General features: G+C 30.9%; 1 protein-coding gene across 12 annotated transcripts in view; it reads right to left on the bottom strand.

Annotated features, from left to right (window-relative positions):
- Positions 1 to 247: 247 nt before the first annotated feature.
- Positions 248 to 19297, bottom strand: part of LOC139501884 (regulator of G-protein signaling 22-like) — a 47853-nt gene continuing 28803 nt past the window's right edge. For 4 of the 12 annotated variants that reach the window (XM_071291115.1, XM_071291206.1, XM_071291125.1 and 1 more), the window contains 17 exons: positions 17822 to 17983; positions 15764 to 15941; positions 15349 to 15530; positions 14627 to 15083; positions 14053 to 14154; positions 12101 to 12295; positions 11644 to 11727; positions 11005 to 11337; positions 9085 to 9312; positions 8614 to 8778; positions 8145 to 8324; positions 7656 to 7817; positions 7189 to 7206; positions 5972 to 6010; positions 3413 to 3641; positions 2972 to 3083; positions 248 to 1506 (listed from right to left, as the gene is read on the bottom strand). In XM_071291115.1, coding sequence (XP_071147216.1) covers positions 1317 to 1506; positions 2972 to 3083; positions 3413 to 3641; positions 5972 to 6010; positions 7189 to 7206; positions 7656 to 7817; positions 8145 to 8324; positions 8614 to 8778; positions 9085 to 9312; positions 11005 to 11337; positions 11644 to 11727; positions 12101 to 12295; positions 14053 to 14154; positions 14627 to 15083; positions 15349 to 15530; positions 15764 to 15941; positions 17822 to 17983 — 3016 coding nt within the window. In that variant the 3' untranslated portion in view covers positions 248 to 1316. The remainder of the gene's footprint in view (positions 1507 to 2971; positions 3084 to 3412; positions 3642 to 5971; positions 6011 to 7188; positions 7207 to 7655; positions 7818 to 8144; positions 8325 to 8613; positions 8779 to 9084; positions 9313 to 11004; positions 11338 to 11643; positions 11728 to 12100; positions 12296 to 14052; positions 14155 to 14626; positions 15084 to 15348; positions 15531 to 15763; positions 15942 to 17821; positions 17984 to 19297) is intronic. The other 8 variants (XM_071291146.1, XM_071291214.1, XM_071291156.1 and 5 more) reach the window with 3 other exon arrangements.

Here is a 19297-nt window from a genome sequence, read left to right as displayed (position 1 = left end):
GTTTTGTTTACATAACACTCATCAGTGACGCTCATATCAAAATATTTATAAAGCCAAACAAGTACAAAAAAACATTTCAAAATTGATTCCATTGATTAAAAATAATCCATGAAACTTTGATGAGATCTAATCAAAGCATTATCTAACTTTTGAGGACAGAGGTACAGACAAGACAGACTGAAGGATGGACAAGGTATACAATAAACCATCATGTCTATAATGGGCACATAAAAACTATAAATCAACAAATGCAGCATTATTTATTATAAAAATAGCTATGTAAAGACAAAAAACATCACAGTCTGCTTGGAAGTGGACAAACATAACATGGTAGGAATAAATTAGAATTCACAAGAGTTTTGTTACACTTAAAATTAATCAGCTTAGAGTAAATAGTTGGAATAAATCGATAATACAAAACATAATTGTAGCAGAAAGGCATCTGAATGCTTCATATAAAATACATTATCAAGTCATAAATTATCATATACTAGGCACAACTAGTTATAATTTGTCAAATATAATCTAAAAAATATTTTTAAATATAAAACAAAACAAAGATACACAAGTTAAATAGTCAACCTGCCATAGGACTACAGAATCATATATCACTTACATGATAGATAACTGAATATAGAATAACTTTTAGATTTAACGTAGCTGCAAAAAATAAAATATACATGATACAGACAAAATAGCAGGTAGATGCAATGTGTACATGTCTGTGATTCCTGTAGGTCACTATGAAAAGATTTAATAACAATTGTAATTCTACCTTTGAAATATAAGACAGTTCATTGTAAAAATAAATTAATTAAATACCTACATCAACATTTTACTTGCAAATTCAGAAATTGCATGTCATGTCATGATATACTCCAACTATTAAACAAATTACCATTCAACTTACAAAATGACCATTTTACAGTTTTATAGGCTTTTATGGTTTTACTTGTACTTTGTAAGTAAATTTTACTGTTGATAATGTTTCAATAATTTCAAAAACTATCCCTGGTAAACACACTCAACTGCAACATACAGAGAATATCCTGAATGATAAAATGAGCTTTTGTTGTTGTAAATCTTAAAATAAAAAATAAAAATTTACACATTTGTATCGGCCCTGAACATTGCATAAACAGTCTCAACTTAGTTGACTCACAAACATGATGAATAAAAACTGCTTAAATATTATATTCATTTTTGTGAATAAACAGGAACAATTGAAAGAACAATCCAGACATGGACTAACTGACTGACTATTACTATGCATAAGTATTTAATAACATTTTTCACTATGATCAAGATTAAACAGTTTATTTCTTTTCTGTCAATAACTGTTGACCTTTACCCTTTGACTTGGACTTTTTCATAGATTCATCATTCTCTTTTTCCTCTTCAAGAGAAGCCATTTTCTGAAATTCTACAGAACCCTTTCGTTGTGTCACTTTCTTCTTGCTCCCTCCTTTCTCAGAGTCAGGACTTGGGCTTGACTTTGTTGACTTCCTAATAAATTAATAATTATATATAAATTATCAGAAATAATGTATCCTTTATCCGAATTGTAAATGACAGTTCAAAATATGGAATTTTTCAAATAAAATGTACATATTTTTCTAATCATGAAGTGTATTTATAGTAAACTGTTAAAAACTACAAATCTATTATTTTCTATAACAGTATACTGTTGATGAGTAGAAATTAATTGTTTTTCAATGTTCAATTAACTTCTATTGCATATTCTTTTTCAAAGTATTAAACAAACTTGTGTACTAGTAACTAGAGCCTCAACAAAGCCTTAAATGTATATCATGAAGCTCAGCATTAACGTTATTGTATTAAATGTGTCTTCAGTTTTCAAGAATGAAGAAGACCTCTCTCAGAAAGAGATGTGCTTCTTGCAAACATATTCACTTAAGCATTTGTCACTAGTGAGGCAAGAGCTGTGTGTACTATAAAAGAGCAACCAAGTTCATCCCAGTTTTTGTTGGAGGATGCTTAAGTTTTGTGTGTAGTAATTTTGCAGACTCTTTTATTCATGAAGATGTCTGAAGCTATTTGACTTGTAAATTTGTATTACCCCCTTGATATGTTCATCCTGTTTTTACTTTTTCTATGAGCTTCTTTAAAACCATATGTTTCTCCAACATAACTTATGCATCATCCTATTTAATTACTGTTTTAAAGAATTTTTGTCTTACAAAATCACAAAAATACCAAACTTCATGGAAAACATAAAAAACAAGTGAAACTGCGAGCTATTGCTCACTGATGATACCCCCGCCGCAAGTGGATAATATTAATAGTGTAAAAATATGCAAGTGTTCGGTAAACAGGAAGTTGACTAGTGATGAATCTGAAAACGCATCACACGGTATAGCTGACTTATATAAATCCTGAAACCAAATTTCAGAAATCCTTGTATTGTAGTTCCTGAGAAAAATGTGACGAAAATTTTCAACTTGGCTATCATGTGTAAAATCAGACAAGTGTTCGGTAAACAGGAAGTTGTCAAGTGATGAATCTGAAAACGCATCACACAGTATGGCTGACATATATAAATGTTGATACCAAATTACAGAAAGGGTGGATGTGTAGTTCCTGAGAAAAATGTGATGAAAGTTTCATGGGACGGACTGACTGACGGACATACTGATGGACGGACTGACGGACGGACTGACTGACAGAGGTAAAACAGTATACCCCCCCTTTTTTAAAGCGGGGGTATAAAAAGAAAGTCACTTACTGAGTGACAATGTTAAAAACTTCAACACATCAAACAAATGGAAAACAACTGTCATATTCATGACTTGTTGTAGGCATTTCGTTATCTAAAAAAAGGTGAATAAACCTATATATATAGCTAGCTAAACCTCTCACTTGTATGACAGTCACATAAAATTCAATTATATCGACAACAATGTATGAAAAAATCAAACAGCATATTGTTAGAATCCTACTGTTCACCTACTTTTTGTCTGTTTGAGTTTCTTCAGAACGAGTTTCTTTCCTGGACATTGTTTCTATATCATCCTGTTTACTTAATGATACTTCATCACCATTCTCACTGCTTTTCTCTCCTCCTGGAACCAAAAAATCAGCCATCAATTGATATTAAAAAAAATATTCTTGCTTAAACTTTAAATTGACTAAAATTGACTAATTTGACTAAGAACCAAAAAAATTAATCAAGAATATTCAAGTCAAAATTTATTTCTGTTACATGTAAGCATTTCACACAAGCACTTTTCTTCAAATCTTACCATATCTCTACAACTTGGGATAATTTGATTTCAAAATGTGAAATAACCTACTTAAATTCAATACATGTCTCTGCAGTACAAAAATTATCCATAAAATGGTTTTAAATCAATCTGCAATAAGTGTAATCTGAATAAAATGTTTGACTCACCAAAATTTAACAATGACCCAAATGTACTTTCATCTGTATTATTTAGAATATCCTCCTTTTCCAGAGCAGCCATATAGTTAGAGTAAGACCATGAGATTTTATTTTTCTCCATCGGCCCATGTTCTTCTTCATCATCATCATGGTGACTGAAATGTTGTAGATGGTCCAGTGCATCTTCATCCTCTTCATTCTCTGGTGGTAGTCCTAATGCAGCTCTTTCTTCAGCTCTCTGTAATGGACATAACGAAAAATGTGAAAGTAAAGATTTTTATAAAGTAAATGAATTAAACATAATGAAAATGTGAAAGTGGTAATTCTTAATAAAAAATATGAGTAAATTGGTAAATAGGAATCACAATTACTAGAATTGTTAATACAAGTTAGTACAATACATAAAACTTCATAAACAATTATTTAATGTCTTGCTTTTTTAAAAAATCAGAAAAATTTACAGATAACTTCCAAAAATATTATGAAAAACTACTGAGAAGTAATTAAGACCCCTTTAATTGAAGCTTTCACTTTTACTTAAATTGCAGTTTCTCTTCAAATTTTTAACATCAGTTTTTACAAAATAAAATTGATACCAACACTTATAACAAAAACATTTAAAAAAAAAAAAATTTGTTTTTAAATTAAGCAAATGTTATTTCAAAATCTATCAAAACCAAACAGCTTTTGTTAATATTCATACTTTTTTAAAATAAACATTAAATCATTCTGGAAAATGAAAACAAAACCTAAAAACAGCAAAATTCACAATTTACTTTGAATAATTGAAATGCCTTTAGTTGTTGAAAATGCTGCATACTTTCTGCTGTCCTGGTTATCATACTTGGAGATGATAAAATATGGATTGAATACAATACATGCAGCTAAACATGCATACTAAAAATCGTGCACATTATATCCATTCACTAATGTATTTTGTCATGCAATTTAAAATAAATCCAAATTCCAACGAATTGATTTATATATAATAAATACTCTTTTCACTACAAAATGGAAATCATTAAAACAAATTTAGATTGATTCAATGATAAATACAACAATGCAGTTTTATATTCCTAAGGATGAAAAAAAACAACACAGACCTGTTTAATCAATCGTACATTGCGAAAAAATTATCCACATTTGTTATTATGGAAAGGCAGGTGAATATTAAATTAACTGGATTTTAAATTATACCTTGGACAATTCCCAAGCTGTAATCAAATAACTGTATAAGTGAAGATGGTCACTTAAGATAATAAGTTTTTGTTTTAGGTAATTGTATATCATTCAGGCATACAGCTCTCCTGAACAAAATGTCTTCAAATATTAACAAAACAAGGGGTATATCCACAAATAAAAGGCTATTATGCAAATTGAAAACATAATGGGTATAAACCTTAATAATGACAGAAAATTTTGTAGTGTAACATATTTTAAAATCAATTTCAAGTTAAAAAATAAATGAACATGTTTAACACTAAATGAGAAATGAAAAAATCCTGATTTTAAAATTCAACAACGACATAGTTTCAAATAAAGTAGAAATTTAATGCAAGACAATCAGGCAATATGAAAACATTTTCAAAACTGAACCAATAAAAATTTCAAACAGTAAAACAACTTTGAGAGGAGGCCTTTTATAAAACAAAATAATGTGAAACTTTTAGTAAAAAGTCAAAAAACATAAATACTCCAATGAAAATTCAAAACGGAATCAAATAGCGAAATCAAAAGCTCAATCGCATCAAACCAATAGTAATCAACTGTCATATTCTCATATTCCTGACTTGTATTTTCTTACATAAAATATTGTTAATTCAGTCCAAGTCTGACATTTAACCTGATGAATGCTGAAGGAGAACGACATATTTAAGACAGTTTAGACTGAGTTTGATTGATAGCTCAGTATTACCTTATAAGTACATCAGTATTTCTTCATTCTCAACAAAGAAAAACAAAAACTATACACAGTACATGGTTTTTATGGAGAAAAATCAAGTCATTTAGGTTTCACCCATTTAGTTCTGAGTCAAAACAAAGGAATAAAAACACAATAAAAAAGTGAAGTGAACACAATGTCATATCTATGTCCCTCGTCCAATCAAATGTGATAGTGTATTTATACATCCTGCAATCCTAAACAGATTCAATCATTGAATGCAATAGTGTTTTATATATCTCGCTCCACTAAACTGATTCAACCAATTTCCAAGGTAGTGTCCCTTATCCCTAATAAAAAATATATTGTGATAGTGTGTTTTTGTATCATGTTACCCTCAACTGATTCAATCAATATAAAAAAGGCCAACAGCTTATGACCGAGAATTTATTCTGAAAGTAGGTTTTTTATCATAAGTTTTAATTTCAGATAAAAAGTATCTTATGACACTGGATATAACATTATCCTATAAAAACCCTGAAACTAAAAATTAATGAAGCTGTTTTCATGCATGATATAGTTAATTTGATGCTCTCAACAAACTTAAACCATTGTTTTAGTTAAGCTAGGTTTAATCTGTGAAGCAACATAAACAGCCAAGGTTGGTTACATAAACACTGACTTACACCCTTCCCAAACTTTAGCTTCTTTTTCCTTTGAGGTTGCTGTAATGTTGAATATATTAAAAATGCATTTGACACAATCTAAAAACTGTCTTATACATTTTGTTTTACACATTTTGTTTTAGACATATACAAAAGTTTGTTTAAATTTGTCATATAAAATATATCTTTTTAGTATCTCGGTAATATTCATCTTGCAAGCTTTTTATCATGTTTTTATCATTTCTGTTGTGATATAAAATGTTCTTAACATATTTTGCAAATTTCACATTCAACTTAGATGTATATCTATGTATAACTTTAAAACAAAAGTATTGACAGGACTTTAAAAGTAACCTTGACAAAGTATGACAGATGAGAACTTAATCCAGATAATAATGGAAGAAATTGTATAGATCAGTAGAATATACTTCAGAATAACAGAACGGCCACCAGTTAGTAAAAGGGCATTAAGTCACATCATCTAGAATTTAAAAAAAACTCAATAGTCAACAAGGTCCCATATATGCTATATGCCTGTAAGTACAACAAGAAGGTTATTCTCAGAGATAAACAGATTGTGATTATTTTTAAATTGGTCACCACTTTGAAGTCTTAATATTTTACTAAATTTACTAATGTAATGTTTACATGACCATTGCTATCTGCCAAAAACTTAATAAAAAGTACACAATTTTACTGGGTTATTTTCATATATCAACAGATCACTGCACATGTTTAACAACAGGTGATATGTAGTGCTACATTTACAATTCAGGGTATATGCATGTGTTGTTTGGGTAATACATAAGATGTCTGGATGACACAAACACATCAAACTCCCCCCAAAAAATCACTTCTTGAAATGAAACTGAATTATTTCCCTTTAGTCACAAAATAGGCAATTGGTTAGAAAAATTGTAACTGAATTATTTCCCTTTAGTCACAAAAAAGCCACTGGTTAGGAAAATTGTAAAATTCAAATAAAAAGGTTAACATACAAATAGAGCAAATCACAGATTTGGAAGGATATGATGATGATAAAAAAATCTAGGTGACAACTAATCTTTACTTGTGTGATCATAGAAAGAATTTACCCTCATGTTTCAATTAACTTATTGCAATCAACAAATCATAAAAAAATCAATCTACCAAATTAAAAAGAATCTAAATTTGACAAATGATGTGTAAATTGATGTGTAATATTAGGGTGACATAAACCATATAACACACAATGTTACCTTCTTCTCCTCAGCCTCCTTTAGAATAAAATTGTGAATAAAACATAAATAGTTAAATCCAAAAAAAAACAAATTGAAAATGTGCCAACATCCAAACTTTACAATAAAGACATACCTGCACTTCTCTAATGTTTGATAACAAATTTGCAATTTATGACAAATTAATAACAGGACAAGTATACTGTAATAGTTTTCAATAATATTAAATGAATATTTCAATTGTGCTAAAATCTCTAAATATACCTTTTTCACTTCATAAAATCATACAGCATGTCAACTGAAAATTCAGTAAATTTAGTTTAATTTATTGTACACAAAAACTCACTACATGCAGAAAAAAGAAATATCTATTCTATTTCAGAACATAAAATGAAGACCAGAAGATTCTACTCTATCCCAAGAATACATGAAGCATTGCCAAACATAAAATCACTCTAAAGATCATAAACAATACAATGTAAAATTACCTTGAGAGCAAGCTCATCCAGTCGTTGTTGTTCAGCTCGTTGTTTTGCTCTCTCATGTTTTCGTATTCTTTCTATTGTTGGTAATATCTTTTCTTCTGCATGGTTTCCCCTAAATGTACAGAATTTGTCCCAGAATCTAAACAGATGTCGAAAAACTGTAAACTGAAAGAAAAAAGTACTTGGAATAGTAAAATGATCCCATTGTTTGAATTCTTTCCAACAAAAAATATCAGAAGTTAATCCATGATATGTGTAAGGTGGAACAGGTGTCAAAAATAAATTATATATTTGCCAGTCATGTTTGGTTTGAAAACTCAAATGACTGGATTCCTAATATTTGTCAAATTGAATTTGAAAAATTGACTGAGATCAGATTTTTTCGATGCCTTTCTTTCAGAAATCTAATATTTTTGGTTGGCAATCATTTATAAATTCTAATTGGAATGCCTTTCAAGTTATAAAACTGAAAACTGAAAAATAATTTTTTACCTGTGCCTCTCTGAATAAGTAAGGTGTTCTTTCATACTTTCTCTCTACGATTTTCTCTGCCATATCAGGTGAAATATCGATCTGGATATTTGGTGGAATTTGTGAGTCTATAAAACAGCTGATTATAACTGCTACTTTCTCCTGAATCAAACTTTCATCACTATGTACATGGTAAAGTTCCTAATAAATTTAAAAAAAAAAGTCCAATAAGGAATTATAAAGGATGTAAAACTTATTTAAAAATACATATACAGAACAACCCATCAAGAACTATCAAATAGTTGTATACATCTGATAAGTTGAAGTAATATTCTGCAGATATGCAAACAATGACTAAAGCATCTTTCAAAGTATGTGAAAGTCATTTGAATATACAACTTTTAGTTTCAAAATTACCAAATATGTTCAGCATTACATAAGAATAAAAACAATATTGAACAGTTTAAAGACAGAGATAAATAATTCATACCTTAAATGCCTGGACTTCTTTCCAGAAAAGTACATCATTTTCTAGGTTATCTCCGTATATAGACACATATCTCCTAAACTGTAGCTCTGTCACTGGGTTCAGCAGACCTTTACGGAAGACTATCACATCTTTAGATGAGGAGATAAACTTATTGTTATCCAAACTCTGGAAATCAAAAGTATATTTGTTGTAATAAAGATCAATGCTAAATTGAAGAAAGAAAAATCAATTTTGTGCGTGTTTTATATATATAAAAAAAATTAGGGATATATCAATCAGTTAGCAATAAAACAATTATTTCATGGTTAATTTGGGTTTGTGTAACATATGTTTCTGGAATAGTATAAAAGAAAATTGGGTTAAAATTGTGAGACATTTGCAAAATTATAACAGCCTTCATTTCATGAATGCAATTCTTTCTTTAAAAAAATATAAACTAAAGTCATGTAACAAAATGAGAGAAAATCTAACCCTTTGTATATTATGTGATCTCTTTTTCTTGATAACTAACACGTCATCTACTACATCATCCATGCCAGCCTTTGGTCTCTGTCTATCAGCAAACTCTGATGTGGCCAAGAACAATGGCAGCCATTTCTTCTCAAGTCTATCCCGTATATACTTCTGTGCTTCAATCAACACTTCATTTGGTGGCCTCTTTTTAAACAGTTGGCTATAACCTCCTGCAGCAGCCATTACCTGAAAATAAAATTCAACTTCTATAGCGACTTCCTTATATAACTTGTATTTAATTGTCAATTTATTTGGAAAATATGGAAAATATTTTTATTTTATGACAAAAACAAAGGCTAACTAAAAAATATAGTTTTGTTGCAAACCAAAAGGCCAATGTCTAGCCAAGAACCAATTAATAGGCAAATAAGAAAATATCCTACTATCATATCTTTATCAATTAGCTAGTCCAATATTTGATGTACCAATTAGATAGCCAATGTGCAAAAAAGTCATACTGGACTGACCAGAACCAGGCCACAACACAGTAAAAAACCTTGGCCTTGTCTTGTTCAGATTATCATTGATTGATTGATAAGTATTAAACACTACTTTCAACATTATTATAGTGCTATTTTGTGGAAATCAGTTTTTATTGGTAGAGTTTCTCATAGAGAAGCACTGTTCTTTGGTAGGAAAATTGACAATCCTAGTCGATTAAGAATGAAGTCGAGTGCACCTGCCACATGCCCGACTCGAACTATATACTCAGTGTTGACTGGCTTGTGATACAGAAGTTACACTACTAAGAACAACAGGCCACTAAACCCCTCTAATACATTTAAATTTATATCACAGATGTCAATATTGCTAATGCAGTTTACTTAGGTGAACATTATTTCTGAGGCTTGAGGGTTCAAAAATTTCAGAAAAATTTAAAACATTTTATTTTCATTATAAATTTTATTCATTACACTATTAATTGTTACTTTGTGATATGGTACAAAAATCAACCAAAAAAAATCAATTCGTTTTGGCCACAGATGACTTTTAAAATGTTTAAATCATTGAAAAAGCACCAAATTATCTCCCTTTGGTGCAAAAAAGGTGTAATACCACCAAATTATGGTACGTCACATCCGGTTGTATATGAAAATAAGTTGAAAAAAAATATTCCCTTGAATTTGACAGTTCTAGGTACTTAAATGCAGTAGAACATTTCTGTTTCATAAACATATGTCTTGGGTATTTCAAATCATTATTATTTTTTAATTTGGAGTTTCTATAGAATATTTTGTAAACTTGAGGTTACATGGTTCCTAAACCTTGTACACAGGTTAGATAAGGGGAGAGATTTGATTGGTTAACTTCCAGTGATGGTTATTTTCTTGTATGTAATGAAATGTTATGTGAATTTTTTTTCTATAGTACTGGACAGGATAAAACTTTACACATGCCAAGTATTTCTTTATTTGAAACAAAGATAACTTCTGCACATTTTTTTGCAAATTTAACACAGACTAATAGGGGAAAATCAATGGTGGTATGACACCAAAATGCCATTTATTGCATTAAAATTGATTATTTTTTTTTTTAACTCATTGGTGACCTATATTTTTATTATTTTTGTCAAATAAGCTGTACTTGAACTAAACAATTGTAAAATTAAGGCAATTAATTCTTTTTTTATTTAGATATTACCTATATTTCTCCTATTAGTTCAACAGAAAAAATTACCTTAACAAAAATGCTTGCTTCTTTCAAAGATAGATTATGAGCTTAAATGAATGATGACCCCATCTTTTGATTTTATTTTTCTATTTAGTATATGATATTTTATTTATAGAATAAAATAGTGAAATTCTATATTTAAAAATTATTGATATATACCCGCATCCCCCTTCAGTATCTCAATTCCATTAAAATTTACACTTTTACCTTTTCTTGTCCTTTCTTCCCAGCCGGACTATTTGGACCAAAGAAATATTTCTGATTAAGGTATCTGTCCCGAATAGATGTAGCAAGTTCATCTCGAGCCTTCTCGTCTGTGTATGGAATGTTACGGAAAGTTCTAATAGCCATCCAACATAGTAAATCTGTATCTGCGTAATTTTCCTTCAGGAAAACTTGGAAGTTCTCTAACTCAATACGATTTCCGACAAGTTTTTCTAATGTGTAGTCTTTGTATTCATCAGGTATTCTTTCCTGCAGAGTTGGGTCATACACAGGATCTTCATATTTCTCCATAGGATCTTCAGGAGTTTCAACCCTCTTCAAATTAAAAAATAATGCAAAATGATTTTTGTCTTGCTGTCTAGTGTACAAAATTCAACTAAGGCGTAAAATAAGGCTTTTATATCTTATTTCCTCTTTAAAGAATATGTAATATGTAATAAATCAGATTTAATAGGGGGAATAGAGATTAAGAATTAAGTAAATGGTAAACTTCAAAAACAACAAGTTAAATGATGATCAGAAAGTTGATATTAACACAATTTATTGGACCAATTGAATTTAAATTTATATCAAGACACAAGCTAAGCATATAAATTTAAAAACACCCTTTCTGACGCTTACCTCTTTTATCAAACCTCTCTTCTGTAAATTGAGGACATATTTAGATCTGGTCTCTAAATGTTTCACCACTTCTATTAATTCTACCTATTAACAGTAAAAATATATAAATCATTATTACTATAAAACTTGTGCAGTTACCTCCCTTTAACAATAATTTTTCAGAATTCTCAGTGAATATATTTCAAATGTTAATTGAAAGAAACAAAGACAATTGTTGAGCAGTTTCAATTGTTATTTAAATTAATCATGTAAATGAATTATTTATGACTACAAAATTCATTGTTTCATTCTTTATCGCAAGATGTGGTTTGAAAGCTCTCCAGTCCAATTTTCTCTCAAGTATGCAACAACATTTTATAATTTTCAATTATTTTTTTAATATCTTTGTTATCAACATCTCCTAGTATGTCAAGGCAAGAAATTACCAACCCAATCCCTGACATATAACCTCACTAACCTTTCCATAAGTCTTCATGTCTACAGTAATCATTTGTGTCCACGCAACATACAACTCCTTTATAGAATATTCCTCTGCTGCGTCAAATAGTTCCTCGAATGGTGGCTGCATACACCTGGCTACCTCTCGTCGGATACTGTAACTACAACTTATACTGCAGATGCCTCCAATAACTATGTATTTGGAATATACAGTCTAAAAAGAGATATGTCTTAAGCTTATCATCATGACTTCTTCAAAACAATTATAAACAAGAATGTGTCCCCCAGTACACGAATGCCCCACTCGCACTATCATTTTCTATGTTCAGTGGACCGTGAAATTGGGGTAAACCCTCTAATTTGGCATTAAAATTAAAAAGATCATATCATAGGGAACATGTATACTAAGTTTGAAGTCGATTGGACTTCAAATTCATCAAAAACTACCTTGACCAAAAACTTTAACCTGTAGCGGGACAGACGGACGAACGAACGGACGGACGGACGAACGAACGGACGGAGGGACGAACGAACAGACGGACGAATGGACGCACAGACCAGAAAACATAATGCCCCACCTACGATAGTATATAGCTGTATAAAAAAAACAAAAAAAATCTTTAAATTAAATAACCTTGTTCCAGTCAAGGGACTATAAATATCATATTTTCTTGGTGAAGTAAATTTTAAAAGGAATGAAGTTGTAATCTATAACAATCATATAATAACAGTGTTCTCCCCAGAAATTGCATTTAGCGTCATGGTAAACAGGGAAATTTGAAATACCATCCTGCTTCTAAAAATAATAGCATCACATCCATAACACAATCTATAAGAAAACCAATTCAGATCCCATCACATTCAAAAATACAAGTACACACCCGTGATATCATGAATCCATGAATGAATTAAAGTATATAACTATGCCTAAGCCTTATTTTAGTAATTGGTATTGTCATCTGATAAAGTCATGTCGATTATAAGATACACAGTTTTCTCTGCTTTCAAATCTTTCTGTTTGAACCCGTCGACCTGGAACTTATCAATTATTGGTAATATTAATTATTTGGAAAACAAAAGGTCCTGGCTATCCAGGAATGGAGTATTTTTTAATCAACAGCATTGTCCTATATTAGTTGTCTTAGAAAGTCTTGCTGATTGCTGAATTAAACTACAATAGGGAACAATTTGACAATGATTGAATTTAGTAGTGTCAGCCCTTTGATTATGACCCGTGTATATAGCTAAATCCTAAATACACCGTTTGGTGGTGCGACTGTCAAATGCGGAACGTACAGATAAGGTAATAGGTAACAGGTGAATATACTTTGGTATCGGTATCGGATTCGACCCGGAACTTGTTAATTATTGGCAATATTAATTATGTGGAAAACAAAAGGGTCCGGAGTGGTGTAATTTTTAATCTACACCATTGTCCTATATTAGCTATATATAGAGTTGAATTCTTTGATTTGTTGTTTTTACCTGATGATGGCTGACAAATTGGACCTCGTTATTTTAGTATTATAGATAGCATCACATTACCCTGATGCTAAAAGGCCCTGGGGAGAACACTGTTAAATAAGCAGCATATTTACACATATTTCTTAAAATTCCTCGTTACCAAATTTTTGCATAAACATTCTTAAAAGACTATCAGTTGCATGTTTTAAAAGGACAATCATATCAAACAATACCAGAAACTATCAAACAAATATACAGTTATCTAAACATCAATTTAGAATAGCTAATGTCTTATCACTACATTTTATTGAATTATAATTACAAAGAGTATGCCCCTAGATATAACCATTAGAATAGAAGAATGGTGTTATTGCTGTTCTTCATCTCAACGAAACATTCCACACAGAGCAAAACCTCATACATCACAACAAGTTCAAGGCAACCATTTTGAGCAGAATCAATCTTATATATTATATTGTTATCGTTATTCTAAAATTTATTTGATACCTTTGCTTTTTTCTGTAGTATATACGGGTCAATGAATTCTGTATAAAATAACCAATGGTAGTCCTGCACTTCACTCCAGAAGTTCAAACAGTTAATCCACAACTTTAAAATACAAGATATATGTCATGTAAATATAAACTTTTAAAAACATTTAAATATGTAAATTTGATATCAAAACTATAAATCTTGTGTTATGAAAATAAGGACCCACCCTTCCCCCTTTTGCCAATGGTGTTTTGACAATGCCTCTTTTCAGCCTCCCTACTAACACTTGATGTGGTTTGACATATATATACATCCCACATCAAGTGTGGATATACCCGAAGGAATCAGCAGCTAGATACTAAGTACAGTCATTTCCATACAATTTGTAGATTTTCTTTTATTTTGCAGTTTGTTTGCTGTTTTCATGATCGCTAAGTGACAGTTTAATTTTTCATTTATATGAAGTTTAATTTTTTTCTCAATAACAAAATCTGCCAACATTTTCACTTTTTCTGTATTGTAAATGATGATCAACTTATGTAAAAGTATATTAAAATACATGTAATAATGAAAGTGGTTAATTCCCAACCTTGTTGCCACTTCTGTTGATAAACTTCTTAAAAAATCCACCAGCTTCTCTTTCATGGTGAAGAGCTTGTAACAAAGCCTCCATCCGATGTCCTCCAATAAAGTCTGAGGCATCTGAACTTTGAGAACCATTTCTTTCTCTCCCAACCCCTGCTGTCTGAGGTCGCTGTCGTAGTTGTGTTTGCGGTGTGCTGGTGGATGTCTCTGACCTACTTGCAGAAGGATGTGCAGATACTGGTCGATGTGCAGAAACTGGTCGATTTACAGAAACTGGACGATTTGCAGAAACTGGACGATTTGCATCTCTCGACTCTGGACGGGACAAAGGAAGTGCAGATATTGGACGTGAAGCTGGCAGTACACCAGATACAGGACGGGATGTTTGTCTAATCCCAGACACTGGACGTGATGTTTGTCTGTTAACTGATACAGGGCGTGATGATCCTGCAGTGGATGGCCTAAAAAGCAATAATTATTTCTTTCAATAAGGTTCATAAATTACATAGACTTTTTGTATTTCAATGTGTTCATTGGCATACAGTTGCTCTTATTTAGCAGGGAAAAAAACTTAATACTGCACTTCCAACATTAGACTATTGTAAAGTTTGGTAAGAGTTTTGGAAAAGAGTGATACAAAAACATATCAATACAGTAAAGCATAAATTTACAGAATCTTTAAGTTTCCTTAGGATTCTTATTCAATAGCTAAAGTTGTACTTTTACCTGGACTTTTGACCACTAATTAGAGGTTTTGTTGCTTTCTGTGCAGGTAATTTGGGTGTGATAATAGTCTGCTTGGTACCATGCAACTTGTCATAGGTGAAAGCAGACGATGAGTAGTTTCTACGGAAACCAACAGGAGGTGAGGTCACAAATTGTGTATCTAGAGTAGTAGATGGTAAATCCTGTGAACAAATAGTAATTTCATTAAAATGTATACCTCTTAAAACCAATGAATAATTTTCAGTTTCAAAATTACATTATTTAGAATTCAATGTGGCATGCAAAATAATTGCTGAAGAAAGCTAGAACATCCAACAATTTCAAATGAAGCATATGATACTCTTTCCTATGTCTAACATATATTGATTGGTCAGAATTTTAAAGTCACTTTTTTAGAAAGACATTGTTTACTTACCTCAAAAGCTTGTTGTCCAAACCTTGGAAAACATGACTTAGGACGTAGTGGCAGTAGTTTAGCTGCTGGACGAGTAGGGAATACATCTGGCTTGGTTTTAAGGTACTTTAGATTGAGGTATTCAGCATGCTTGGCAGGGTCTGTTGTTCTTAATTGTGTCAGTAAAAATCTAGGTGCCCTAAAAACATAAAATTTAAAAGGTAATTAATTACTTATATGACATCTTCAAGAAACATTTACACTTCTGTTTTCATAGGAAAAAAATACAAAAAAATACATGTACATGCTTCCAAATGACTTAGAGTTTAAGTGATGTTGGTTTCAATAGTTGACAACACACATACTTTTTGCCTGTACAAGGATATGCTTTTTCAATTGTTTCACTTCCTCAAAAAACATTCACATGTGTTCCATGTCTATGAATGCCATCCCACTCATTCCCATGTATTATTGAATGATACAGATTTTTAGGGCTTTAGTTATATATTTTAGGTTAAAATCCTCTGTTTTTTGTTAGGTCGTTAATATCAAGGTTCAGAATGTCTTACCCTACAAATCTTAGCATTTTCTTTTTTGTGAAGAAGTTGTTTTCTGTACCAGAAGCTTTATCAAAGAGGATGAGATTCTTTAAATCAAAGGGCTCTGCTTAGAATTTTTAAATATAATCATGGTTTAGAATATTATTTACCTAATTTACCAGATGATTTGAAAAAAGCTGTATGCAATTTTAGATGTCTTAATCATCGACTCCCTATTAAAAGGGGTCGCTTTTGGGGTATAGAATGTGACAACAGAATTTGTGATATATGTAATAAAAACCAACTAGGGGATGAATATCATTACTTGTTTAATTGTACATTTTTCAGTGATGAAAGGAAATCATTATTACCTTGTAATCTTATTACCAACCATAATACTGACAAATCTTATGAGTTATTTAATTCCGACTCTTACAATGTTGTTCTCAAAATTGCAAAATTTTGTAAAATTATACTAGCTGTTGTTAACAATATGTCCATTTGAAGTTTACTGTCTTCCTTAAAACACATTACTTATTCAAATGTATATATGTTAATGAATGTTTATAATGTTCACTGCATTACTTTGATAGTTTGTTATTTTGTTATATTATGAATACTTATATAGTATTTGTGTTATTGTTCACATACCCCTGTTGGGGTTTTTGAGGAAAAAAAAACTTGAACTTGAACTTGAACTTGCTTCACCCCATGGTGTATTTTACAATGAACTGAGTTTGGAAGTACGCTGCAGTTGAACTTACAGTTCAAAAGAAAACATCCAGAAACCAAACTTCAGCAAAAATTTCAGTATGAATAGCTGCTGTGACCTTGAACCTATGTACCCCAAAATCATTGGCAGCTTTTATCCCATGGGGCTTTATCAAACTAGATTTGGTAGTGTTGGGTGTGTCATGGTTCAAAAATTTATATCTGGGAACATTACTTTTGCAAATATTTTAAATAGTTAGTAAATACTAATAGCTGCTTTGACCTATTGACCCAAGAATCAATCAGCGACTAACTCACCCTCAAGAGGTATTATCGGATAAAGTTTGAGTTTGACAAATGTTTCAATAGATACATACAGGAATCAAAATGTTTTTTCTTAAAGTTTAGTCTTTTGACAGCTATTGGTACCTTGACCATTGACTGCTCTTTACAATGGCCTTCATTATGCCAAGTTAAGTGTGGATATGTATAATGGCTCAACAGATTTTGAACAGGTAATGGAAATGTTGAAGACGGCATCTGTCATATTGAAAGCTGACTTTGATTTTTTCTCAGCATAAAAACCAACCAAAGACATTATTGATCTTGGCACTGCATACAGCATTGCAATTCTTCCATGCACACATGCAAAGCTGTAGTATAAACAGTTATTAATTTTGGTTACTAGGAGAGAAAGTTGGTTCCATCCCTTAAACAGATATCTATTGGAAATCTGAAGGAACCTAATAAAAATTTACCATCACAGAACTCAAATCTTCAATGGCCATTTCATTCTAATGTAAGCTATGTATTCCTTATATAAACCTACCAGTAAAGTACTAAGGGCTCAGCTATTTTATTCTGTATGTTTATGAGATGTTCTTTAGTCCATGATGAAGGTTTGGTCAGCTTTAAATCTGTCTTCTGTTCAGTAGTCAATTCAAACAAGGAGCCAGGGATGAAATATTTCTCCCTCATTTCTAGTAAATGCCTGTAAAATATAAGCAAGACAGTGTCATGGACATTTCAATTATTGAAGAGAGAGGGAAGGATGTTTGAACCTAGAGTCAGGGATGTAGTCAGTCAATGGTTTCCTTCTCAACTAATTCATTCCACTAGAACAATGTCTTTAAGACCAAATAGAAAAATATTTACACATAAAACTACATGTGTCTCATTGAAATACATATTACTAGAAATATCTGGTCTCAAATATATCATAAATATTTTTTTCTTCACATTTAATTTTAATGGTTATTATATCAATACTTATATGTCAAATATTTAAATCGAAAGCGGTCAGTAGCTGTCTAATTACCATAATATGGATTAAAGATTTAGACTTTTAGTATAATACCTTTTACAAATATTTCATACACAAATAATACCTGTATAATACATGATAAAGTGACTTAGATATTATATATAATGTCATTGATTTTAAACCAAGAATGATATTCAAATGTGTATCTTCTCACCAGCAGATTGTTACTAAAGAAAAGAGCATTGAACAGTTGATTTTAATTTTTCTCTGCATGATTCAATATTAGGATGCGTGATTACAGAACAAAAAGTAACTTTCGTAATGAATTTTTATTTGCTTGGTTTGAACTGTCAGATTGGAATATTGACTCATTAAATATTTTTTATCTGGTGAGAAATTGTATAAAGAGTTAATATATTTTTTGGCTCCCTTGTTACATGTATAGTACATTGTCAGGCAGATTGTTTTATATATAGGCACTGTCACAAGATAATATTAACAAATGCAACAGTCAGACTACTATTACTGTAAAGTATATTGAAATGATTGATATAAAAATCAGTTTTTAAAGCAATTCCCGTACAGAAATTGCTAACAAAAGCACATAAGTTTCACATGTGAAGCACATGAGATGCAAGTAAGAATTATATGCAAATCAGGTTGCTCATATGTGCAGTTTGGTAGTTCATATGTGCCCACAAAAATCTAACATAATGCTCACATGTGCAATTCAAACCTCAGGTGAGCTTTTATCATCCATGTTAGTTTTATGTTAGTTTTGTACTTTGAAAAGTTTTTCCATTCTTCTAACCATTCAAAACTAACCTACATCATTGCTCATATGAGCTTTTTCAAAATGACATGCCCAGTCATGTACTTCCTGTAAATTCAAATTCATGAAAAGCATGCAATAAATGGAGGTAGATGGATATGGAAAATGTTAAGTCCTATATTGTGCTATTTGAAGAAAGACATTGTTGAAATCTGATAAAACCAGTGTGGCTGTGGTTAATTATTTGTAAGTTATCATTTCTATTTCAT

The sequence above is a fragment of the Mytilus edulis genome, chromosome 1 (genome assembly GCF_963676685.1).
Source record: "Mytilus edulis chromosome 1, xbMytEdul2.2, whole genome shotgun sequence".
NCBI lineage: Eukaryota > Metazoa > Mollusca > Bivalvia > Mytilida > Mytilidae > Mytilus > Mytilus edulis.
This window is presented reverse-complemented; position numbering and strand designations above follow the sequence as displayed.